At 34.6% G+C, this 27787-nt stretch overlaps 1 protein-coding gene across 9 annotated transcripts in view; it reads right to left on the bottom strand.

Annotated features, from left to right (window-relative positions):
- CEP170 (centrosomal protein 170) overlaps positions 1–27787 on the bottom strand; it is a 92241-nt gene that overhangs the window by 38063 nt on the left and 26391 nt on the right. For all 9 annotated transcript variants that reach the window (XM_053938769.1, XM_053938771.1, XM_053938774.1 and 6 more), the window contains exons 4-10: positions 24598–24687; positions 20871–20949; positions 20248–20306; positions 19968–20130; positions 17159–17293; positions 8686–9162; positions 5446–6089 (exon numbers count right to left, since the gene is read on the bottom strand). In XM_053938769.1, coding sequence (XP_053794744.1) covers positions 5446–6089; positions 8686–9162; positions 17159–17293; positions 19968–20130; positions 20248–20306; positions 20871–20949; positions 24598–24687 — 1647 coding nt within the window. The remainder of the gene's footprint in view (positions 1–5445; positions 6090–8685; positions 9163–17158; positions 17294–19967; positions 20131–20247; positions 20307–20870; positions 20950–24597; positions 24688–27787) is intronic.

Genomic DNA, 27787 nt, shown 5'->3' with positions numbered 1-27787 from the left:
TCTTTCCAGGTAGTTTTTTCATTTATAATACTGGAAAAATTGCTGAGAGCAGTTCCATAACTTGCATGTTAACTCCATAATCAGAGGAATTATAACAATAACAATCTGCAAGGTTATTGATAAATTTTTAACATTTGTAACAGAGAAGACAAGATCTGGTATACACACTTTATGAACACTTAAAAACACAAAAATAAATCATTCAAAAGTAAACACTCCTTCAAAAACATGTTAGCCATTCTTATAATGTAGTATGAACAGATATACCCTAGGAGCAAAAAGAATAAAGAATAAGGAGATTCCATTTTATAACAATCATCTTCAGAACAGATTCCCATTCATATCCATACTCAAAAAAAAAAAAAAAAAAAAAAGGGTCAAACCAAAAAAATAAGTATCACCATGAGCAGAAAGATCTAGAAAATAAAATTGGAAAATCTGCTGTCTATAGTGAACACCGATACAGTTTTCCCTCCATAATTACTATTCCAAAATGTTAAAGGGGAAAGAAGAATCTCTCTCAAGATTGTGTCAATGGAGTAAGATTTTATGTATACTCATTGCACAGTATGTAAACAAATAAAATTCAAGATGATAGACTGCACATTAAAAACAAGATCATTGCTATTTGGGCCTGTCTATCTACATAAATAAAGACTTTAAAAACATCTAGAATATGGAGCTTGCACTGAAAACAAAATCATTACATGGTCACTGAAGGTGGCAGGATGGATTGAGGTTTGATTTTTATACATTTTTTCAAGACTTCTATTTGGAAATCAGTATGAATCAGTGGAATTTGCAATCTACATTTACTTTCCTGATGAAAAAAACCAATTATATTTTAGGAAATGTAAATGAAAATAACATAAATCAAGTAAAAAGTCTGTGGACCAAAGAAAATTTTAAACCAAATGTTTCCATATACATATGAACTGCTATAACATTCCAGTTTCCTGGTTATCTTGACAGGACTTGAAACACTCATATAGCCTCAATTCTATTCCATCCCATCCCACACATGTATAGAAGAGCTTACATTTGCTATAGTAAGTTCTACAAAATATTTCTATTTTTAAATACCCTAAAATGAAACTGGCTGAAGAGGAAAGACAACAAAAAACCCTACACAAAACAAACAGAAAAAGAGCCCTGAAGACAACCCCCAAAGAACCTGCAAAAAACCCACTGACTTGCTTTTTATTTACTGCAATAGCCTCAAAGTATTTAATATTCCAAACACATGCAGAATTATTTGCACATTCATTTATTAATATTTATTACTGGCAGTACTTTGCTTTATTGAAAAAGGAAAGTCATTAGCATGATAATTTGGTCTCTTTATATCTACAAAAAAGGAAGATGAACTGCAGAAGCATCATTTTAAATTCTTTCATCTGCTGACAGACTTACCTTTGCTGTGGCCTATGAATATTTTTTAATCTGATATGACTGCTGAGAACAACTTTCTTCTAATAGATTGATTTATTTAAAAACATAAAATGGATAGAAAATTTACAACTCAGAGATAAAAAGAAAGCAATTGCTAAGTGTTAACAGAAGAAAGCACTGAATCCATCTAAAGAGCATAAAGGCTGGATGTAAAGGAAAAACAAATCCTACAACTGTGCCCCATTTACGCATGCATTTTATATGGTAAACTTAATGCTGAAAACATGTTCTAAATTAAAACAAGATCCTGAATTTCTTTCATTTTGTACTTAGCTGTTAGCTGCAACAATAAGACCATTATTCTGCTAGAAAAAGTTGTGTCTTTCTGATGCTATTTAAGTAGAGGATATTTTATGACACATATGTTCAAGGTGGGCTTTGTGGCATACGAGAGCAGCTTGCTTTCTTACCACATTGATGAAATTGCTCTCAATGGCAATTTTAAAAAGAGCTCTACAAGTATAAAAAGAGATCCATCATCTCTTTTTCTCCTCATATTATTAATTTATTTATTTTCTAAACCATAGCCTACTAACCAATTCATACTTCTCTATGAATTTAAGTGACATTTGAACACCTGAAATATCATTGACTAATGAAAGGACTTTTAAGAAGCAAAGTTCAGTGTTATTTTTCAAGTATTCTCTATTCATAAAGAACATTAAGACACAACTAAAAATTTCTACTTGCATCTTCTTTTAACATTTACAATTGAAAACTCTGTGCATATGTACTGTATTTTTAAATCTTAATTTAAAAAAAAAAATCTTTGCAAGTTGTTTAAGACACAAGCAATAATGTATTTGAAAACTAGCATTTTAGGTAAGTAGAAGACATTCACCCCAAGACAGTCATGACTACAGATATGTGTTTATCCCTCTCTGTTAGAGAAAAGAATGAAAATTTAAAAGCTTTTGTGTGTTACTTATGAAATGTTGTCCTCTTTCTTTCTAATAATGCATTTTTCTCACGTTCTCTTTTCAAAAGTCAGGCTTTAAAATGGTTGAGAAATAAAGGTTCTGTCATTTGCTATTCTACTCCTTTTCTGCTATAGTGACAATACTTTTTTCTTAGAGGCTGAAAGAGCACCAGAGGAAGAGCTGGATCCTTAGCAATCTAAATGAAATAAAGATGCTGAATAAGCAGGACAGCATAGTTTCTGGTTTTTAAAAATCATTTCACACAAGCATGTATTCTTGAGACTATATCCTTGAATATTTACCAAAAGGCTACGCTAAGCAAAAATAGTACTTTTGAAGGAAGTAATACAGCTCAACATTAAGATTTTTACTCCCCTTTTCGTAGAATTACACAGAGAGATGGGTGTTTTCAATTCTTTTTTTCCTGAGGATTTTAACTTTGACTTCCTGAATGTTTCTCTTCGATTCTTAATGTAAAGAAGCATTAATAATCTCACCTTGATTTTTTTACAAGTTAATACTACTCTTGCATTTGTGGTTTGCTCTTATGTTCCTTTCCAGAGAAAAAAGAAGTAAGGCTAAGGCAAAGAATAAGTCACACTTGGGAGTAAGCATTGAATATTTTGGTCATTTTCATCCTTTCCTCCAATAAAAGGGAGAAAAGATCCAAACCCAGAAGCACTTTATTCCATTGAAAATTTTTTGGGTAAACCACACACAGATTTTAGCACCATTCTAATGTAAATTGCTACTGAGAAGAATGCATTACTTGTGCAAATGTTTTAGAAAGTGATCCTTGCATTTGTAGTGCATTTTCATCCCAACCCTAGCAAATTACACTCTCGAATTTCAATTAAACTTTGGACCCAAGAGACACCCTTAAATGACTCAACTGAGCAGGTACAGTAACTACTCAGAAAAAGGACTGACTTGCTAATAATGAGAGTGGTTATACTGAAATAATTGATAAGATGTATACCAATAACTCTCTTAAATCCTCAATAAAGAAGCACAGGAGTCAACAGGCTAACAAAAGTCCTTGTCTTATACCTCACTTACCCCTCTTTGGCAAAGTAAGATTATCCAAAGCATTAGCAATTTAAAATACGCGGGAAGCAAAGCTGAGCTCAGCTGGAGGACAAAATTTTGGCTTCCATTTGGTTTAGATTTTCTTAGTTGGCTTTTTTTCTGCACTTCATAAAAATAGTATCATACTACTTCATGTTACCAAATCAAATAAGAATTGCATAGCAGAGCTCTTTGAACTGGATGTAAAGTATAGTGCTCATAAGATTTCAACACAGATACTAAGTGAAATGATACAGAAGACCTTGAAGAAAAAACACCTCCGCTTTACTTCATAGTAAATCTTTAATACCTAGTGGTGACACCTTTAAAGTTAGCAGTAAGGGAAATTTATGATACCCAAAAGCTTTTATATAACACTATGATTATTAAGCAACACTTCACTATCATTTTTAAGGCTTCCACTCACTTCCTGTTCCTGAATCTCTCCTGTAACAGAAGAGATTTGTTTCAAACAAAAAACTGACTTTAGATAATCTGAATGGGTACTGAAGGCCACAAAAAAGTTGAAATTTTACAAATACTCTCAGGCACAGGGTGTGAATCTTGGAATGTCCTGTGTACGGCCGAGAGTTTAACTCAGTGATCCTAATGGGTGCCTTCCAACTCAGCATATTCTGTGATTATAAATATTAGACAGTATTAACATTTTTATCAAATACATAAATTGTGTATTTCCAAATATCATTACTTCACGTGGTTTCACAAAAAGTCCTGTTGAACTACTATATTTAGCTAAAACTCAACTTACAAAATTTCTGTTGAAGATTTATAATTTGAAAATAAGTGGAGAAATTTGTAGTTCTTTAATATTTACTTGCTTCATTTGGAATGCTTTTAGTACCCAGTTGTTTTTTGAATATTCATTCAAAGAAATCAAAAATTTCCTTTTCAGAATCCATAAGAGGTGAAACTACTATCTTTTATTTTGTTGAAGGTGCCATCCTTTTCTTTAATCCCTTTCTCCAAATGCTTCATAAACACCTTTTTTAAAAGAAAACCATCTAGAATAAAACGTCCCATTTCCCCACTACTTCAGAATTTTTTTACAAAATCAAACCAGCGAAGCTAGCTTGTCTTGCAAAAAACAGTTTTCAACACTAGCCAAAATTAATTCTAAATGTATTGATGTATTTGTTCAGCTCTGAAAAGTTTTAGACATGCAAATGAATCCTTAGATAATTCTCAAAAAAGTAAGTGATGAATTTCCTGTTAAATTAGCAAAACCCTAGGCTAGAACTGGATGCAGGAATTCTACCATAGATTACCTAGGAAAACACAAGAAAACCAGAAAAAAATCCATTTCAAGTCATGTTAAGCAACATGATTAAACATAGCTTCTGCTATCCATATCTTCCTGTTGAATCCAAAGAACAGTTATTCTTTACAGTTTTTAAACTGCAAATACTATTTGTATTGTTATTGATATTTCTATTGTTACCAATAAGCAAACTAAGATATTTACACTGCTATCATATAAACACATTTGGAAAATCAAAGCATTTTCATACTTTTTATGGCTGACACTGAAATTTAAGTTACTGTTACTGAATATAATTTTTAAAATAAGTATAGAAAACATTTGCAATCTATATCTATATGATAATTTTGGATGCAACCAATTTATGTAATGAAAACTAGAGACAACAGGCTTTCAAGAACAAGTGAGTATTTCCACAGGAACATAAACCACCCTCATAAAAATACCAGTTAAATGATTTTTGGTGCTTGGTACTGTTTCAGTACTGAAATCTTTTGGAAACACATTAAAACTACCAAACTTTAAGACAACAGCAGTATGAAACAAGGAATAATGTTTAGCCAAATGCCTGCTGCTGCTCCTACAACATTTCATATTTCAACGTTATAGACTGGTTTAAAAACTTGTCATATTGCAGCAGCTTTAATAAGCAGAACTGAAGTGGTAGAGAGCTGCCCACACATCCCATAACACTCGTAACATCAGAATGCATTTCAGGTTTCTCACCTTGTCAATCATTTTGCGGGCTTCCATTTCTTCAGGATTGGGATTTTCCAACTCAATAGTGTAAGTACCTTTGTCACTCTGGTCATCCTCATTGTCCTTTTCAGTAGCAGCAGAAATATGTTGGCTCTTCAACTTTTTGTCCATCTCCTGGTTCTGATTAGGCCTATGGCCAAGGCTTCCTGAACTCCTTAACAGTGCAGCTTGTAAGGCAGGTAATGCAGCAGAGGGTTCTTCTGATTTCTGGTTTAGATGTTTGGCATGAACACCATGTACTGCTCTGTGATGTGATGAGCTAGCTTGCACAGGTGAAGGGACTTTCTCTCCTGATGCAGGCTTCACTCTTTCAGCTCGTGTGTGAGATGTTGGAGATGGAGATTCTGGGCATAGAGCTCCTACATTCTGAGAAAAAGAGTAAGAACGTCTCTTGCGAGGATGGTCTTCATCAAAAAACTCAATCATAAAGGCAGTCTGACTCAAGCCAGCTTGTTCTTGCTGCTTTTCTGTGGAATGGACTTTCTGATGTGACTTTTTCAGCTCTGTATGATGGTGCCTTAAGTGTTCTTCAAGTGCTGCCCGTTTACTGTAATGCCGGTGTGCACCAATATTTTCTGAATCACTTTGTGTGCCATCATCATGCTTATTCCCTACAAGCAAAGCAAAACAATATACAGCATAGTGAAACAAAAGGAAGACCCCAGCATTACACCAACAAAAAAAGCCAAGCAGCAAACCAGGAAGGAAATTATTTCAAAGTGGATTTCTGTTTAAACTCCAACAGCTTACAGTACCTGGCTCTGCCAATTTGGTACAGTTCCTGGAAATGCAATCAACTTGCTACAAGTCAAACAATGAAACATTTTAGAAGCTGATCAGTAACAGCAGTGCATTTGAAGTATCCTTTCCCCAGTATTCTCATCTGTGAATACTTATCAGTGACATACAAAAGCCAGTATTTTACCAGCTGTACTATAGCATGTTTTTGAATTATATCAGTTTTGTTACAGAGCCAGTTGATTACAAATGACTACTGACACATTCCAGGCAGGGTTAAGAGGAAAAAGAAAACCTGAATAAAGTCCTTCCGACACTGGAAAATGAGCCACAGTTCATATTGCTGGATTCCTCTCACATTTACAACAGTTTATCATGAGAAATGTCTACTTAAACTTGGATTGAATTCTTTATTACTCTTTCCAAGAAGAGCAATGGCTTTTTCCATAATTCACTCCGCTCAGCATCTGATGTGTGCATGTAAAATGGTGGTTATTACTTATTCATTCCACAAACTACTCTGAGATGTATGAATAAGGATTACATATTTCATAAATCATACATACACCTAAAGATGTACTGTGCAATGATACCTGAAAATGTACGGAAGGCTGGATACTTACACATAGTAAGTGTATTTAACAGAGAGCAACCTCATGTACAGTGAAAGTGCCAATGCTCCTAAGTTTTAGCTCAGTACCTGGGAAGGAACACTTTCATCCTCTCTGAACTCTTTTAGATCAAATTCTGATCATTTAGATCAAATTCTGATTCATTTAGATCAAATGTCCAGTTTCTGTATTTTTGATTCTCAAGAAGTTAGCTTTTTTTTAAGGTTTTCTCATTTAAATAGTTAGAATATGCAGCTACTATTCAATTAAACAATAATTACATATTGGCTAATCTTTCTTATCAGACTGACACCACTGAAAACACAGCTAAGATCCCAATTTACATTCCTGTTTTCTACTTGTTAGAATAGTGCCTACAAAAATTCTGTGATGATTCATGTATTTCCAAATAATAATAAAGCAGTATCAACATCACAGTGAAAGTCAGAGTCTAATTTTAGCAGTAGGACTTCAGTACAGAATATTATAAGAAAAAGCTGAGGAGAAAAAAAAGCTTTGAGTTTTTTTAAAAAAATCAAACTTACAAAGCACCTAGGTATATTTACTATCTAAAAATACAACTAATGAATGAGAATACAAACAGGCCATAGAAGATTATAAAATTCAGATATTTATTATGGCCATATGCATCCCATAACTCACACCCCTTTCAGATGAAAATTAATCAGACTTTGAGGAGTTTCTGTCAGGAAAAGACTTATAAACAAAGCCCCTTCTATTAATCAAAGTGTCATGGCTAGTATGTTAAAGAATGTCCATGAATATAATACATTTACATGAATGCCAAAGAATGTGATTTATACCAGAAGAAATAATATACTGTTATCTTTATGCCAGCACATCAATCTAATTCTGCTTTCAGAATTTTATTTTTAGCTTAATTTGAAAGTGTCAGTCTAAAAAAGCAGACTTTTGATCAATAAGGCAAAGAATGTTGTACCCAGTCCCAGCTGGTTTACAAACTAGACGTGATAATGTTGCAGAGCCAAGGGAAATGAGCATTGTAGGGTTAACCAGCTGAAATTAAAAGCGGAAAATAAGAGACACTTGAAAAAGTTCATCAGAAGTTTTCATTATGAAAGTTTGAATGGTATTGGAATCTTCATCTGAACATCAAGACTACCTGCTTCTCTATTCCATTAAGTGACACTCAAGAGAAAGTACACTTGTCATGTGTACCATTTTATTTAATTTCATTTGAAATGTCATTGTCTGCAATAAATTAACATGTATGATCACCTGGAACTGCATTCAACAGCAGCACTCATATAAATACAATAGTCCACAATGTGAATATAAAAATTGAAGCTCTTCCTTTATGTCTGTTTCCTGACTCAAACTTGACTCCACAAAACATGATCTATATAAGCAGAATGAGTATATGATGTATTCTTTACCATAAATTATTTTCTTAGAACACACAAATAATCACAGAAGATATGCTAAAAGCATAAATTGAACTTCAGAGTTTTGATTCTAAAAAGCAATTCACGTTTTTAAAGTACTTCATGAGAAAAAATGAGATATATAAAGTTTAACTAAATTTTGGGGTTTTTGCTTTTCTTTTTCAAGATCAGTGTTTAAATACCTGATATTTTCAGCCACACTAGAACATCTCCAATTAGCATATTGATTGTAATATGATTCAGAATTTGGTTTCTTATGTTCTTTGTATGACTTAATTCAGTAATACAATTTTCCAGCCCAGATCCTTGCACACGTGTGGAGTATCTGTGATTTGATCTGAACTCCACATGGGCTCAGGGATCCTCTGACTGCATGCTGGCGAAGAATTGCTGCTTTCAGAATTAAGCATAGCTGGGATTATTCACTTTACCTTTCAGCCTCTTCAAGTACACTGGAACGTCACTCTTAATACTTTTGGAATCCTCCTCTGTTGGCTCCCATATCATTCTTGGAGGATTGTTCTGTGCAAGCCAATCTGCTACTTTGCTCTCGGCAGCCATCATCACCGTCTGAAGCCCTGGCAGGTCCTGACCACTGGAGGAAGAAGGCTTTTTCGACTTGTGACGCTGCTCCGACGTGAATTTTGTCACATGATCTTTGATCTTTACTTTTCCTGGAGTGTTGTCATCAAATTCAATGGTAAAGGAAGCGTGCCCTGAAGCTGCTGCGTGGGAGCTTTGGGTATCTTTTGTGGGAATTTCATGAATAGTGCTCTCTGCTACCTGTGAAGCTTGCTGGCATTCTTTAGTAGGAATTTCAAAATAACTGGGCTCCCTGCAGAAAGGATAAAGTTCTTCACTTGCAGATGCAGATTGCTCCTCAGATTGCTTGGCATCTGTGCTGCATCCTATTAGGAAAAATAAAAAAAAACAGATTTCACAATACTTGGGAACTTCAGGCTCTTCAAGAAGTTTCTGAACTCCTATAAAGGCCACTTGAGTAATTTCTGGAACAAATAAGATTGTGAAGTAGATTGAGCACTGTAGCTCTGGAAAAACAGTTCCAGAATTGCATTTAAAAAGTATTAATGAAAAGGCAGTTTGAACTTCAGCTGTTGAGAAGTGTAAAGTGGCAAAAAGATCATTTAGAATTTGTCAAACTGCATGCAAAATATTTTTAGAAGATGGAAAACAGGTAAATCAAAATTGCAAAGTTGTTAAGATGATCATTATCGCAATTCCAATCTATTGGAAAAAACATCCAATCAGGGTGCTCCTAAAACAAATGCTAATGATCTTCCCTCTCCTGCAGTGGATAGAAAGCATAATTTTGTTTGGCCAAATTCTTCACAAAAACAATTCACACATTAATGCAAGATAAACATTAATTCTGGCTTGAAAAGTTAAACACTGCTAAGCACTGGAAAGTGTTTTAGAATTCAAACACTTTATGTTTCTACAAAAGATAAAACCACAGAATCAAGCTAAATCCTATTGTCAGGTCCTCTTATTTTACTTGTTGCCATAGTATGTAGATGTAGATGAACAGAAAAAGGAAGAATAGCTGGAAGCACACAGAATGTTAGCAAGCCACGGCTAAAAAAGCAGAAAGTAGAAAAAGCACAGCGTAGTAATTCCAAGTTCCACTGTATAGCCTAAATGAAGGCTAAAGCTTCCCGTGGTTGCAGCAAAGGTACCAATGTGTCTTTAAGAAAACAAACCTTCTGATTCTATTTTATGAACTACTAAGTCAGCCAAAATACCTGGTGCAGAGATGTGCTAAAAGAAACAGAAGCTTGAGACCTTAGCAGCAATGGCAACTTAGATTCCAGCAAAAGAATTCTGAATAGTTCCAAAGCAATTTATCATGGACCACGTTAAGATGTTTAAGAGATCATTTCATTTGCCAAGTAAAGAATTAAAACTGCAACTAATTGATTTTAGGTACTGGAAAAAGCAACCCTGTATCAGATGAGGAAGTTAGTAGTTGTGTATGAAACAATTATGCAATAAGATAGCAATAGAACCATTTATACTAAAGTCAGGAATTTAAGGGGTAAAGGGTGCAGCATAGAATAATGCACCTGTGCTGCAAGCACCTTTCTTATGAGGGCTTATGAAAAGGTTAAAAATTAAAAAAAAAAAAGTAATGTGATATAGAGAAATAAACTAAGGGAAAGAACAATACCTGGAAAAGTAAAACAAAAAGTTGTTATTGAATGAAAACAAGAACAGTACACATTCTTTATTATTGCCATGTTTGGATATCCATTGGATAAAATTACTCCAATGCAGGTAACAAAGCACTTTTAATTTTTTTTTTCATCAGTAGCTGTTACAAACACAAAACGTGTTCAAAATTCAGACAGCTTTTTCTATTGTGCTGTTGGATTCCAAGAATCCCCTAGCTAATGCTTTTCATTGCACTATCAGCTACCTTATGTCTGTGAGGGAGTTATCAGGTACTACAACAGCACCTCACTACTCCTCTCCCTGGGAAAAGAATGCCTTTTTAATACCATTCCTGAAAACACTTCTCTCAGCAGACACATAATACAGAATAAATCTATTTTACTGATGAGAAGGTTATTAAAAATCTTCCCTGTTTATATAGAAAATGTACAGAAATAAACAAAAATCACACTTTGCAGGTCCTAGACTTCAGGTAAACTCTTCATTTGTTTCATGTAGCTAACAAGCTGGAATGGATCAAGCTCTGGCAAGATCAGATCTAGAGTTTGGATCCTTACAATATGAAACACGGTCACCGAAAAGGAGAGTAATCCACCACACAGACAATTCACAGATTTCGTTTTTTCCCCCACGTGGTTCTGCTCAGAACTTCAAGTCAACAACATCATGCAATTCCTGTAGACAATAATTAAGCCAGATATAGTATTCAACGCTTTTTTAAAGAAGATAACGGGCTAATACTCTGTTTCAAGAAATATTCCTAAATTTGGGCAAGGCAGGAGCATTCTGCTGGTCACACAAGACACAGTATTTTTCATTAATTATGAAATACCTGGTTTATTACCATCTTTTGAAAATAGTAAGACAGTAGGCAAATTGCATCAGATGTACAGCATTGAGAGAATCTCTCACACTGGTTTTCCAGCACTGATGAAGGACTTCATAAAAAAATTTGTGTGAAATTTGTCTACACCAAACTTAACATATCAAATCAACTGTTTATACTATAATAATATGCACAGTATCTTATTCCAATATTTTTCATTAAACAGCTGCTAGTATATAGTTTGAATCTAAATTAAGACAGAGTTTAATCAAAAGACATGAGAAACTGAACTACAACTAAATAGTAAATTTTACTAAACTAGAAAAAATTTTAACAATTATATAAATAAAAATATCCAAAGTATAAGTTAATTTTAGTTACATAAAAATCCTATTTTCAGTCAGAAGTATTTTTTAGACCATAGAAGTGTTCTAAAAACACAGTTTAAAACTACAGAAATACTTTTTTTAGTACACAGAAGTGCATTTTTAGGAAAGTTAAATGCATCAGAATTGATTAGAATAAGACATAGAAAATGATGAAGCAAAAAATTAATACAGATCCTGATCTTAACCACCCTTCAATATTTTTCTCACAGACTCTAAATGCAAGTCCTTACAGCTTTCTAAATATTACAGAGTGATTTATAAAACAGCCTTACCTTTGAAATCCTACTATAAAAAGTCATCTGCCAAGATGAAGGAAATTATATATCAGACTAAATACAGACACCTTTAAGAGAAAACCTTCAAGCAAATACTGAAGATAGTGGTTGTCACTGCTCTATAATTTTTAAACCAGAGCAAGCATAGTATATGTCTGGCAAGAAAGGCAATTGCAAGTGAGTTTTGGATAGGTTGTGCACTTCAATCTCTTCAGGGACTGAAGGGATTTCATAACTGGCAAGACTAAAAGGAAAGGGGCAGAAAAAGTAGCAGGATTATCTGTAAAAAGGGAGCTCTCACTCTTCAAAGATGCTGAGTGACAAAAGACAACTGAACAACTGTTTTTACAGGGCAAGCAAGGAAGCAATAATTGGTAGCTGCCACCCAGCTGCAGTGATACTATGATTGAAATGAGTCTAGGAGAGGATAGGAGGGAAACTATGGAATATTTGGGAAACCACAGGCTTAACCAAAGGGAGATTCAGAGAGATCCTTTACTAGGGTACATGTCTTGTGAGGAATGACTGGGGAAGCTGTGTTTGCTTAGTCTGAAGGAGAGAAAGCTCAGGTGAGATCTCATCACACTCTACAACCCCCTGGAAGGAGCCTGTAGTGAGGTGGGGCTGGATTCTTCTACAGTGCCTGCAGCAAGAGGACCAGAGGAAATGGCCTTAAACTGAGACAAGAGAGATTTAGACTAGACACTAGAAATTTTTTTTTTCACTGTCATGGTGGTCAGGCACTGGAATAGATTGCCCAGGGATATGGTGGAGTCACCATCCCTGGAGATGTGCAAGAGGCATCTGGATGTGGCACTGGGTGATGGTTTAGTGGTTACAGTGCTGGGTGGGTGGTTCAACTGGATGATCTTGCAACCTCAGTGATTTCTATTCTATTCTATTCTATTCTATTCTATTCTATTCTATTCTATTCTATTCTATTCAGAGATGACCACTGGAAATGCAACATTCACTTTGGGACATTAGCAGAATCAATTACACTTTCTAGGACTTTCTGGGTTTTTTTAAGTCTTATTTCTAAGTTACACAAACAAGTAGTCAGACTTTTAACATTTTACTTGTTAACCTGGACAAGAAAAATCATAGGTGTCAGTGCTATTCAGATGTGCAAAAAACTGCCCCTGCGTATTAATACATCATAATCTTCAATGACAGAAATCTCAGAAAATATTTTGCACAATCTTCAGATTTTTAGTAATGCTCTTTTCTTTCTGCCTTAAAAATACAATTTTAAGATTGAAACTGGTAAAAGAAAATTATCTGGCATTTACAAAGCACTTCCTGTAAAAAATGTCTGTAAGCCTGAAGCAATATATTTATTTGCAGTAGGTGTAAGAAAAACAGCCAAAATATCATATTTACACAATACACCAAAATATTTTTAATGATAGCTTTTTATTTGGCACTGTGCAATGGTATGTGTAATAAAAGAAGCTGAATTTAGTGCTTTCAAATAATTAATAGTTTCTTTTTTTCCTTCCTCTTTCTCTTCATATTCCTACTTTTTATTTCCCACTTACATTTTAGTTGTTTGGGGTTTTTTGCTTTGCAGCTGAAGTAAACTTTTCATTTTTTATTTAAAGACAAGATTTCAATAAATTCATATGATTCACCTAGTATTGAATATGAAGATCTTTGTCTTTTAATGCTTTCATAACCAGTTTTATGAAAAAAAAATCAGAATTGCTCTTTCAAAATAGAAATATAAACCAGCACTGTATATAAATCCCCATCTCTCATAAAAATAATTTAACTACCTGCTTTAAAGGAGTTTAAGTGAAAAAAAGGACGAAACTAATCTTCCTTAAATATATTGCTGTGATGGGTCTTTAGAGTTCTGTAAGCTCTCCACGACATACTGTGCACATTTGCTGCTAGAGCTTTGCCAAGCAAGCTTTATATGCAGCACTTGCACATATTTCATGACAAAGCTCATCAAAATTCTAGAACAAACTTTTAGGAACTTAACTGCTAATACTGCTGATTAAGCATCACACATTACGATGTGTGTAAACTCCTACACACACTGATGACACTGGTATTTCTCAAATAACTGTCAGCCTGCTTTACCTGAAAATGACAGTTTCTTAAAAGCAAGGAATGTTTAATCTGACATATTCTTATGCAGTGCTGGAATTAAAATTTTTACCAAGTGGAAAGATTTACTTCAGAATCCTGAAGTCTTCTTAAAAATTTATTTCTGTCTTTTCTTAGATTTCTGGTAAAGGCATTCTACAACTACAAGTAAGATCAGCAGAAAATGCAGTTTTCATTATCCCAGGAAGTGAGAGTGTAACATATGGCAGTAATAATAATTACACAGCCAATAAACCTGCCAATAACATGGACATTTAACAGCTGCAGCATAAAGCCACGCCAGAGGTGTACACACAACTGTTCATTTTAATACAGGCTAGTAGATCTCTGGATCATTGAATTAGAGCATTACATAAGTCTGAAAAATGTAGAAAGGTTTTTTCTTTTCAAAGTTTTCCAGGCTATTCTGCTCTGTTTGTAAATAACTTTCATTAGTGAATTTCTCTTGTGACAGAAATACAGTAACATTGAAACAATCTTATTAACTTGAGACTGTAAAAAGTAATTGTCTATAGTTGGCTTAACAGAAATAAATCTCTCACTTCAATCTCCTCATTAAACCTTACCCCATCTCTTAGAACTCAAGTCTTCTTTTCTATTCAATAAATAATCATGCAATAAATCATTAAAGCATAACAGAAATTTTTAATAGGATTACTTTGTTAAAATGTTATCTGACTTACTGATTTGATTTAGTGTAAGAATTTACCTGTAATGTACTTACTTTTAGGCAGTGTATATTAAAAAGCATGTCCGAGATCAGTGTTTTAAACATTTAATACAATTTACCCAGGAAAGAATAATTAGCTGCACCAATCTTGAACATCTTTTCATAGTTTGCTTATATTTTAAAAATATCCAAGCACGACAATCTTCTGAAGTTTCCAATTTTCTTTCATACAAGTGTGTCTTTATATTTATTTCCTAAAATTATATTCATCTATATTATAAAGCCTAAGTGCTTGAAGAAAATATATAATAACTTATTGAAAAGAAGTGCATCTTGCCATAGAACATAACTATAGGCCAAAGCAGCCCAAAAATCTTATGATTTTATAATTGCATGAAAACATTCAGAATGTCTTTTGCACAGTTCTACATAGACACAGTGTTCTGAGACCGTAGAAGTGTCAGCAAATGTCAACTCTTATAAAGTTTGTCTTCTCAGACTCTTTGCCAACACTACGAAAAATTATCAACAATAGTCAAAAACCAGACTAGGAGAACATACAATTAATGTCTGCTCAGAGATTAGGAGATCACGATAAATAAATCATTTGTGTATACACAGGATTTTCATTCCACATCCTCACAAATTAAATGGTTTTGCAAAAATGTCGGGTTTGGGATTTTTCTCAGCAGCGTCTTCCTTTCACATAAGCTTTTGTTTAGTATGTGCTTTTTCAAACTTAATTCCATTCCTGCAGATTTATGAGTCTTTCAGTTTGAGGAAATAAAAGCTCTGCTTATACTCTTGTTAGATCGATACTATTCATAGGAGATACATTCATGGCTAAACAAAAGCAACAACATAAATAAAAGGGATTTGTAATTTTTTTTAAAAAAAGGACAAAATGTTGCATTTGCCAAGAAGGCTTTGGGCCCAAGTTTAGTTTTTGTATAGTATATATATGGAAAACAAACAAACAAATATAAATAATTTAGAAAATATTAATCTATTTTCTCTATTCATCATTTACCTTATGATGACTTCACTAAGCAAATCATGTCAAAAATATCCCCATTACTGAAGTTGAGTCTAGAACAAACTTATTTTTGTCTACTACTGAAACAGATGGCATCTCCATGATTAGTTTGAGTGAAAGTTGGATTCTTATTTTTCTTGGAGCTCAGGAACTAAGATAGAAGCACTGATCATCTGCTGAAAAATCTTTTGATAAAATAAATACAAGAGCATGTAAACCATTTGATGCAATTTGATGCTTCTGAAAAAGCTATTTAAAATTATAAAAAATAAGAACAAGCACACTACTAAATATAAGCTGGCATCTTGTGTCACCTTGTTAATGGCATGGTACTGCATCAAAATCACAGACTTCAGCAAATTACTTTTCAATAATCCTATATTTAATGAGGGGTAACTAATTTAAATGTTTATATCTGGTTTCTTTATAATAGTCCAAATCTTAATAGACTTACTCTACTGTCTGAATGGTAACTTTAGAATAATATGAAAGAGGTCATTAAAAAGGCTATGATAAAAAGTTAATTCCAAAGATCTTGCCTTTACTACTCTAAAGCATTCATTTAGTTTGATTTACATGTTTTTAGACTGCACTCCAGCTCTTGCAAAATATGATTCATAACCAAGGCAAGTACCATGACAGGAAAAGAGAAATTCTGACCTCAATGAAAAACTGCAAACTTAAAACTGCTGGACCTTAAATGTGTGTCTAAAGTGCTAAATAAACATGGCTGAATTTTGTTCTAACTTGAATACGTTTTAAGTTACTGTCTTTATTAGAATCGCAGTCACTTTATTTATATGCCTGATGATAGATATAAAAGCCTAATTATAGGTACTGAGATTGAAGTTCTGGCAATACATACTGTGTCTAGACAAGCTAACTAATAAAAAAGGTCTGTATACAGGGGAATAAACATTACCAGTTTAACTTTAGACTACACAAATCTTTACTTCAAGAACTATGACATGCAATTCCCACTAATAAAGCATTATTGAATTGCAGAAGAGAATGTTAGTACAGATAACCTTATATAGCTAAAAGTCAGACGCAAATATAAAATCCACCATTTATTTTCAGAAATTATTTCAATAAAATACTCCTATGTATATAAAATGACAGATATGGATAAAACTGAAAAAAAAAAAGACACACTGGTTCAGGTAATGTTATTTGCTATACTTACTTATATGCTAGAAAACTGACACATTATATGTGAAACTGATCTCTGTAAGCACATAGTTTCTCACAAAAATATATTCTTCAACTACCTCACCTTTTAATAGGCTTTAATCTGTGCAAATTGTGAAACCTACAACATCTGTTTAGTGCCCTATTTCAGAATATATACAGTTTAGTAAAGAGAAAACAGACCCAAAATAAGAAGACACACCTACCTGAAGCCCCTGTCTCAGGCATTTTTTCTTCATGCTTGCTATCTGGCTTACAACTGCCTTTTTCATCAGCTTCATCTTCACCCCACCAGGCTGGCTGTCCATACAAAGGTGTCCCACGAGGCATGGCAGAAATATCTATAAAGTCAGCCCAAAGCAGAGGAATTAACTTTTCTGTTTAGCTGTGATATTTAGGTTAAAATCACATGAAGAGAAAGTAATTTGCTTGGATCATTTCTCCTGGAAGCTGAAGTGAAATGGTCGCATGCTTTTGCCTAAATACAAAACAAACTTGGAGGCCAGACAACTGATCCGGGTTCTAAATATAAAAGCTTACTAATGACCCGATCAAAACTTCTGGCACAAATGTTTATGCAAAGGCAGCCACCATCTCTTATTGTTACCCTGATATATCTGTAAATATTATTTCTTCTTTCAATTTGATGTCATCAAGACAGCAGAATATTCCTAGAAGCTGTTTGCTGCTATTTCTGTGAGAAGATTCTCATTCTTAGCCACACTGACCTTTCAATGAAATCTGAACTCACTGCATGAAAAACTGATCAAATTTTGCAATGTTGCCAAGGTTCCAAGTTGCTGACAGCTACTACAGAGTGCTGAAAGTTACCTTGTGTGTAAAACATTACTGAGCACAATCAATTTTACAAGTTGGGTTTTTTTTTAAAGGTATCAGTTAAATTATAGTACAACTGAAAGTGCTGTACACATGGTTAAATATGTTTAAATGCAAAAATAAATAAGAAAAAAAAACCACTGATATAATTGAGATTTCTAACCTGATGATAAATTGGCTGGGTTAGGTTTGATCTGATCTTTTGGAAGAACACCTCACCCTATAGAGATTTAGCTATTCTAGTGTCATACGGATGTTCTGAGTGTATTTTAAAGAGTCTTTATATAATAAAACATCATATGTTAAAATCTATCTTGGGAGCTTGTCTGCTACTTTTCTGATTAGGAATATCAACATTTTTTTCAGTATTTTATATACTTGCATTCCAAAGGTGATTTCATAGCCATGCCAAAGGTTTCAACATGATTTTAAGACATTAAGTACTTCCTTTTTACACAGCATTAGGCCTTAGTCCATATTAATTAAAAAAAAAAAAACTTGATGGTTACACAGAGAATTTCTGGATGCCCCATCCCTGAAGTGTTCCAGGACACGTTGGATGAGGCTTTGAGCAACCTGGTCCGGTGAAAGGTGTCCCTGGCCATGGCAAGGGGTGCAACCTAAGTGATGTTTAAGCTCTGTTCCAACCCAAACCATCCCATAATTCTATTCCTGTGCACTGAATTAGCAATAATGAGCAGATGTGCATTTATATAGCAACAGTGAGAGAATCAATCCCCAAAAAGCTTCTGAGAGTTGTACTCAAATATTAATCCCAATCCTTGACTGTTATTTTTGGAAGAGTGAAAAAAACAGAAGGTGAGGATAAAACCCCCCCACTGTGCAACTTTAATAAGATGTACCCTTAACAAGATTCTGGATTAGACAACAAAACAAACAGGTTAATTAAGTATACCACAGAATCCTGGATGTGGGGAAGAGAATTTTTTGAAGTGAGTCTCCTGGAAGAATAGATGAAACCTAAACAAAACTGTTGAGCATTGATCAGGTTAGAAATCAGACCTAGACAGTTTCATATTAAGGAAACAATAATACCTGATCCCTTTCTAATTCTTTTGGTTATATCCACTATACTTCAGCAAGCTTCATGCTGAAGCTCATCAGAGAATCGGAGAATGGTTTGGATTGGAAGGGACCTGCCATGGGCAGGAACATCTTTTGCCAGACCAGTTGGCTCAAAGCCTTGAATACCTCCAGGATGGGACATCCACAAACTCTCTAGACAATCTGTTCAAGTGGCTCACTACTCTCACAGTAAAAAATGTCTTCCTAACATCTAATCAAAATCTCTCCTCTCTCAGTTTAAAACCATCGGACCTAGTCTTTTATCACCAGCTGCCTGTGTAAAATATGCTCTCCCTCTTTTTTTTACCAGCTCCCTTTAGGTGCTGAAAGGTTGCTATGAGGTCTCCCTGAAGCCTTTCCTTCTCTAGGCTGAACAACTCCATCTTGCAGCCTGTCTGCTCCAGCCTTCTGCTCATCTTTTTGGCCCTGCTCTGGCCTCACTCCAACAGGTCCAAACCCTTCCCATACTGGGGGCCCAGAGCTGGGTGCAGCACAAACTACATGAAGTTAAGACAACCACAGCAGAGCCACTATGACACATTAAATAAATATGAATGATGGTGTAGAAACAAGCCTGAAACTAAAGTATCTACAAATGTTTAAACCACAATAGAACACTGAGTTTATATCCTGACACATCAAACAAAGAATGCTAGGAACTGCAAAACAAACAAACAGAACTCCTGCCCATTTAAAAAGGGAAAAAACCCCAAACCAACCAAACGAAAAATAGTGCACTTGATAATGGTAATGGTAAAAAGTACAAACTGTTTCTGAACAAATACTTTCACTTAAACTGCAAAAAATAGCAATTTCCCGCTACAAATGCTACAAGTTTGTGATTTGGGGAAAGAGACATGCAAAAATCTTACACATGCTGATCAAATTTCTCTTTAAAATTTTTCTTAACATGTGGATGTTACTATAAAAAAGGTAGAAATTAACTGCCAAAAATATTATTTACATCTTAACTATGGTTAAATGTTCATATATGTGAAATTTTTACCGTCTACAGAATTTCACAATCATCCTACTGAAGCAAATTAACCTTTCCAAGCTTTTGTGCTTCTGCAACAAAAAAATGATCCTTACCCATTGATTTTTCTTCAGATTTCAGTGCTTCTGTAGTTTTGTGGTGCACTTCAGCTGTGGAGTCGGTTACCTTGGACTCTGAACTTTTGGAGCTGCTTTGTTTCGATCCTTCTGCCTCTGAAGATTTTTGGGATAACTGGAGTTGGCTTGAGAATTTTTCATGCTACATGACATTAAATAGAGAATAAAACACAAACCCTCAAAGAGTGGGAAAAAAACCCCTCTATGTTATAATAAATGTACATTGACAAAAAAGCATCCAGGAATTGCACATTGTTACCTTAAGTGCTTCTTCAGGGACTCTCATCTCTCCCCTGACCACAGTAAAAAGATTAGTATGTAGGAAATGATAAGGAAAATACTGAAAAAACTCTGAATTCACAAAAGGATTTTACAGAAAAGTAACAATTGTGCAGCTATTATGCCACTAGAATGGTGACAGCTTTTAAAATATGCCACTGTTAGGATACTGTACACTACCATATTCATCAAAGCAAATGAAGTTATTTACTATATGTAAACAGAACATTGAGTCGATACCTTAGGGTTTTAATAATACAAGTATTTTTTTTTTTCATTCAGTAGTTTGCAGAATAATTAATTATAGTCTTATCTTATCTGCTGGTATACAACTGCATATGATACAAATATTTGTGTATTTGCCTCAAAGAAAAGTAGTACTTTTTTGCAACACAGAAGATACACATTATGTTCTAAATCATAATTCAAAGTTGAGGTTTCTTGCAGTGAGAGACAATGAAATGTACTTTATCAAGGTAAAATATCCTAAACCCTGAGATTTTCTCTAATATAGGCATTTCTGTAGCAATGAGAACACTTAACACAACCATACTTCTAACAAGAAAAGTGCATCCCAACACTGCATTTTCATGGCAAGGATATCATATCCAAATCTCAGTTTATCTTCTAACTTCAGAGTGATGTATGTCTGTTCTGGGATCCTCACATCATTCACAAATGTCTGCAGAAACAAATGAAGATAGAACGAAACACCATTAAATTCCAAAACAACAAAATTAAATAATTTAAATAATTTTATAAGAAAGTCTTCCACACTACAAATTTTCTACTGGTGATTCACAAGGAAACTATAAGCTCAAATTGCCAGCTGTTTAACAAACTATGTCAAAAGGAAGGTAAAACACCAGTAGACTACCAAGTTGCACACTAGCCTTGAAAAATTCCTTGCACATTTAATCTTGTTAGCAATATTCATGGAAATGTTGATTAAAGTTCCCTTGAGTTAGCACCTCCACTTACTATTTTTCTTGTAATTTGCTTTTTTCAATCCAAATTAACTTCCAGAATTGACTTATCATTGTATTTGTACAGCATTTAGCATTGGATATGAGAGAACTGAGGCAGCTTATTTCTAATAATTGTCAAAGGACTTAAGAAAACATGGACCAAGTTTGTGCACCTGAGTAACACCAAAAATCAGTGGTAAGAATTCAGTATATTGCAACCCTACAGGATCATCCTAACTTCTAATTTAAAACTTCTCCAACATGTACATGTTTCTAAAGAAAGAAACAATTGAAATATGCCATTTTATAAGCACTCTGAAGTTGGAAAAACTTGAATAATTAAATAAGTCAAAAATCCAAATATCTGAATTGTTGTGTTGCTCATGAGTCTAGTATTAAATGAACTGTGGTTACAGAGAAACAATCTCCTTCCCCAAAATAGTAAGAGGATCTTCCATTTAATTTTCTTTTCCTAAAGGAAAAGAATGTTTATTTCATTATTTTAAAAACTGTTTACGTACTTGGTAGAAAATATCTTCCATGGGAAATAAGAACAAAAGGTTCTATTTACTGGTTTGTAAGCATGAAACTTCCAGTAATATTTCAGGCATATTCATTGGACTTTAACATTTTAAAAGTCCAGGGCAAAAATCTCTGTGAAGACTATCCCCAAAGCACTCTGAATTTCAGTGAACCAAGAGAATTTAGGCCACCTTGTAGACATCTATGTCTGTATGTATGTATGCATTTTTCCTCCCAGGTCAGAGTTCTGAAATTCATGTGCATGCACAGCATACCCAAAGCAGAGAACTCCAAAGGCTGTGTGCACAGTCTACTGAGAGCCTCATGGTTATGACTGAAGTGATGGCATAAAACAACCAAGTCTTAGTTACTCTGCCACTGGAGCTTTAAAATCTCATGACATGCTTTGGGATGCCAGACAAAGCTAGCTTGAAAAAGCTACTTACTCTGTAAATAAAGAATCCTTTGCCCCTTTAAATCACTCCATTCAAATGATTTCTAAAGTTTATTCTTCAAATAGTGAGAGCCAACTGTCTTTAAGCCTTCATAAAGTTTGCTGAGCTTTTCAGAATCCACTGAAACATCAGTGTGAAAGGACTTTGATATCCTGTAAATATTCCTGAGAAGAATGTTCTTCAACAGGGCCATGGATTGTTAATACTTTTTCTGGTATGTTTTTGAGTTCACAAGTCAAAGAAAAATGTACAGTTGAATTCTACTGATACTAGGGAAATAATAATTACATGCTAGCAACTGCACACATTTGCTTCCTAAAAGAGAAATTCCTTCATCTTTTTTGTATGGGAAAAAAAAACAACTGGACTGTCCAGAATGAGTCACAACAAACTATCAGAAATACAATTTTACTTGATGTAAAACTGATTAAAATTTACTTTTGCTTTTTTTTTTTTTTTTTTCAAATCTAGATGCCCAGGATAAAGACTTCCGGATTTAAAAGTCTAGGAAAAAGTCTCCTGTAACCTTTCCACTGAACTGAGTGTGAATCAACCATACATATAAGAATATTCAGGCATTAGGACATCAGGTGCAATCACAGTTCAGCTTGTTAAATTATAGCACTCATAACACTCAAAACCAAAATATTGGTATTAGCCACCTCCCCTTAAAGTCTGAATTATCTTTAGAGGTTAAAGTGCATTCTACCAGGAATGGAGCAATCCTTTATACTAAGAAAAGTATGTATCTGTTCTCAAAAGAGATGGGAACTGGAGAGATGCAAAATAAATCTTTTGATGAAGTATGCAAAATAAGACAGGGTAGAAGCTGCTGAAGCACTAGAAGAGGCACTTGGCTGCTAGGGAGGTGGTGTTCTCAGTGGAAACAGCAGCTAGACTACAAGAGTTATTACCTAGTTCACCATATGGTACTGAGCCATTGTTCTGCCACACAATTAAGTATGGTGTTACAAAAATAATGTGTTTTCTCCATTAACCTGAAACCAAGGTAAGCAGAGGTATGAAAGAAAAGCACAGTGGGAAAGTGATAGTAAGGAAAACACTATGAAGACAAAGAGAAAGGACTGAACTCCTGAGACTTAATATTCCTTGTCCCAAAACAGTAGGAAGAAAGAGTTCCTTTGATGTCTCTGAGTAAACAGCTCTAAACCAACTGAAGCTTCACCTCAAACTTGAGAATTAATTAGATCAAGTGAAGCAAATCACTAAAAGCTCTTTATCAGAGGCAAAAAAGGAGTTGAATGAAGACCTTTTAACATATATTTCTATTAAATTCCATTTGTGATAAGGCAACAAAAATCTGAAGGTATGCCTACTGACTACAGGAGTTACACAACTAGGGAATAAAATCAAATATCTCAGCAAAAAATTCTATGTGCTGAACTTATTTTTCATCACTGCCTTGAAACAGCACACCGACTTTGAAAATACAGAGGTATATTAAATATTTAAGGACCATAGTCCTTGTATGTCTGCAACTGTTCAAAGGATATAGCCCTTCAATGGTTTCACATGGAGTTGAGTCTGACTCTTTGGAAGGCTGAGTTAGTTACCTTAAAATACAGAAAAGCTAATAGAGACAGTGACAGAGTTTTATTTTGAAATGCACTTAAAGATCAAAAGGCAGTAACTTGAGAGTTCATCTTCATCTTCTATTTATTTAAGCACTTGACAAAACTATTCACTATCAGTAGCTTTCTAAGTATTATTCAAATAGGCAGTCACAGATGATCTCATGATTTTATTCTGTACATATTCACAACAGAGCCAAACATTTAAAGTTCTAAAATAACAACCATAACAAGTGCAAACACACAGGTCATAAAGATCCCATAATGTGAAAAACTTTTATAAAAAGTGATGCTTAGCTAGACTTCTGAATATGCACTTCCTAGAAAAGTCTTAGAACATAAAATATCATCTGAAACTTTACTTTTCCCATAACTGGATTTTTCCTGCATTAGTTTGCAATTACTTGACACAAATTATTCATTGAGATTTTTAATAAAAATTATTCTGAAAAACCAAATGCAAATACAGTATTAGTTAAATAGATTTTCATACAACATGGTTATTGCATAATTATTTTTTTCCACATATGACCAGTGGAAGTACATAAGTGTAACACACTTCTTTTTATTGTTCTGAGCTTTTCCTACTCCAAGGCCCACTTATTACTGGAACAGCAGCCCTTTATAAAATGTGCAGTGAAAACCCCTGCAAAGATTACACTTTTCTTTTGGATGTTCCCCCATTTCCACACTCATATGAAAAAGGTATTAATGTACAATTAATATTGAAGAAATTCCCAAAATAAAGATACAGAACACTGTGGGGGGCTATCTATTTCTGATGTTAACTTACCCCATTCAAGCTGCCCAAATCCTTCACCAAGTGCTCATCTGTAGAGGCATCATAGTTGAGTACAGCATGTTGCTTGTCCACACTCCGTGACTAAAATATATTAAAGAAAATAAAATAAGGTATTTGAAAACCACATGAAGTGGTTATGGTTATTTCTTAGAGCAGTGTGATTATTTTTTTTTCTACATAGCACATTTATTCAAATTATATAAAAAAGATAGCCCCACATATGAAAAAGACAATCTCTAACCCAACTCCAGGTACTCATAGAAGAATCCTAAAATTAATTTAAAATAATTATTTTCTTAATGTTTCCCTAAAGATGATATGTCAGATCCAGATATATCTTATCCAAAGGGGTTTTTTTTCAGTCCACTCTAGTATCACTAATGTTTAATCTAATATCATCAACTTCACTTTATTTCTTACTCTCTTTCTCTCCCCCCTTAATTACATGCATCATTCAAGACGTGACTGTGATTCGGGGTGTTGTTGCTCTCTCTCAAACACACCATTTCCTGTCACATCTGGGATAATTACCATAGTACACAAACATTCAGAGTGTTTCTCCTTGATCTCAATTTCCTCAACCAATTAGCTATAGCCTCTTCACTAAATGTCTGAGCAGTTCCTGAATTACTATTTCCATCAGTTCTGGCTTTCTCAGTCCTTCCTTAAGCACTTCAGTATCCATTTATTTATTCCATGAATTCTTTATTTCACATCCAAACATCACCACAGTGATGAGGAACAATCCTGGCTACTATTTCATCCAAGAACAGCAGCCCCTAACAGCCAAGTCGCTCTTTCATCACTCACTCCTTGCCAAGTGTTTGCAGCCTGAGATGCTGATGGCAAGCAAGGGAGGTGGGGCTGGATGTGTCTCCTTCATGCATGCATATGGTCAGCACCTGGACATCTTCAAGCACTCCCAAGAGAATGTAGACCACAGCTCATCCTCTCCATCAGCCCACACTTGATCTTATGTTTGCTCTTAATTCTGCTAGTGCACTGTCACAACATGACTGCATAGCAGCAAATTCTTTCCACCAGCATAGTTCCTAATTTCAGGTTTGCATCTTCTGTCTTTGCTACTCAACTCATTTTTCAGGACTGTATTGCACAGAGAATGGTACATTTCTGTCTGAGACTTCTGTGACTTCTGTGTACCAGCATTTGTGGTCTGTCAGTTCTAAGAGTCCTGCCTTACCAAGTGCACTGGACAGTGCAAGGCATCAGAACACACAGCCAGTACTCCTAAGGAAATGTTTTCTCTTATTGTAATCACATAGTTTCACCTCACTCCTTCTCCATATCTTGAGACTTGCTACTAGTATTTTCCTTATTTTCAATTTTTATTTTCCTTATTTTTATTTTCTCATTCTTCCTTTCCATTTAATCTTATGACTGCTTTGCTTTCTCCCCAAAGAAGTGAGATCACTGTTCTTCTGCTTATACTTACCATTTTATTTTTAAAGTTTTCATTTTGCTCTGCATTTTTGAGGGGTATACTGGGAGGGGGCAGGATATCAAAGTGGAGAATAAGGAAGAGACAGACAAATGAACAAATTCCCTGCCAATATAAGCTGCACTAATATACTACATCAGTTAAGTGCTTTTAATGGCAGATGAAGACACAGCAACACGGTTCATTTTCTACTAACTTAGTAACCTTTCAAGTGAAAACAATCTCAATACAATGAAATTCATTGATGTGCATGTTCTGCTGAGCCTATAATATCAAGCACACATTACATTTTTCCACCCTCAAGTGGAAGCACTGCACCAAGAATTACCCTATTTTTACCTAAGCTATTGAAAAAATTTTTGAACTTCTCTCAATATTGTTATTCAAATACATACTGTATTACTAATAATTTATTTATCTTTATGTGCTACATCCTATTAAAAATAAGTTAAAACAGAAAGGACATGAAAAGATCCTCAAAACTTCATGATACTATGTTACATCTTCTGAAATACTAAGAATTACTCAAGTCTGTGGCTTTTACAGAAACACTTGAAATATCACAGATGTTCAGAACAGTTCTCCTCAGTTTCAGATTATTTGCATATACTTGGACTTCTTAATTTCAGCTGATCTTTACAGGTGCAAAGACTGTACAAGTCTTTTGAATGCCTTTTTTCCTTTGGCTTTGTTATTGCAGCTTTCCATTCAAATTTAGGGGCTTTTAAAATTCCTTCTTGTAAGACTGTGGTGCCCTGGCTGGCAGCTAAACACCACATAGCTGCTCACTCACTCTCCGCTGCCCCAGTGGGATGTGGGATACAACAGGAAGAGCAAAAGGAAAGAACTCATGGGTCAAGTTTCAGCAACAAAGAGGAAGAAGAAGTAAAACAAATCAAGTGATGAGAAGGCAATCACTTCCCACCTCCCACAAGTAGCCCAGTACCCAGACAGTCTTTGAGCAGTGGGTATCTTCCCCAAAGCCCCTCCCTCAGTTTTCACTGCCAAGCACAACACATTATTTGTCACAAAATAAATATCTCTTTGGTCAGTTTGGGTCAGCTGTCCTGCTTTGTGCTCCTTCTCCACATTTTGTACACTCCCCTAGTCAAGCGTGTGTAGGAGGAGCAGAGTGAGAGAGAATGCCTTGAAACTGCACACACACTGTTCAGCAACAGCCAAAAGAGTGGTGTGTTATCAACAATATTTTGGTCACAAATGCAAAACAGTACCATAATGGCTTCTATAAAAACCCCTACCAACCAGCCAGATCCAGCACAAAGATTTATATATGTCTGCAGAAATAAGAATCACAGAATAAGTGCAGTAAGAGTCATACTAATATGAAGAGGAAAACTCCATCCTCAGTTAAAATAAATTTGTAACTGGTGTTATTTTAGATAGATACTCTTCAATTCAATCCAGACTACTAAGAAAATATTCAGAATACAGAAAATAAATGCATTCTTCTTTGCAAACAATTCTGATATTGTGAATAATATAGATTTTTTTTTCTTGGAGATGATTTTTCCATCTACATTCAAAAAGATTTCTAACCATAAAGGTGAAAGAAGGGGGAAATGTAGTATTTATCCACAAGCAGGATAAATGATGCATGGATCATTGGATGCAATGGAGCAGCTAGCTAAACAGGAAGACTTCACATTATGCTTGAACATATTTACAAAAAAAGGCAGATCTGTTCCTAGATATCAACAAAAC

The sequence above is a fragment of the Vidua chalybeata genome, chromosome 3 (assembly GCF_026979565.1).
Source record: "Vidua chalybeata isolate OUT-0048 chromosome 3, bVidCha1 merged haplotype, whole genome shotgun sequence".
Taxonomy (NCBI): domain Eukaryota; kingdom Metazoa; phylum Chordata; class Aves; order Passeriformes; family Viduidae; genus Vidua; species Vidua chalybeata.
This window is presented reverse-complemented; position numbering and strand designations above follow the sequence as displayed.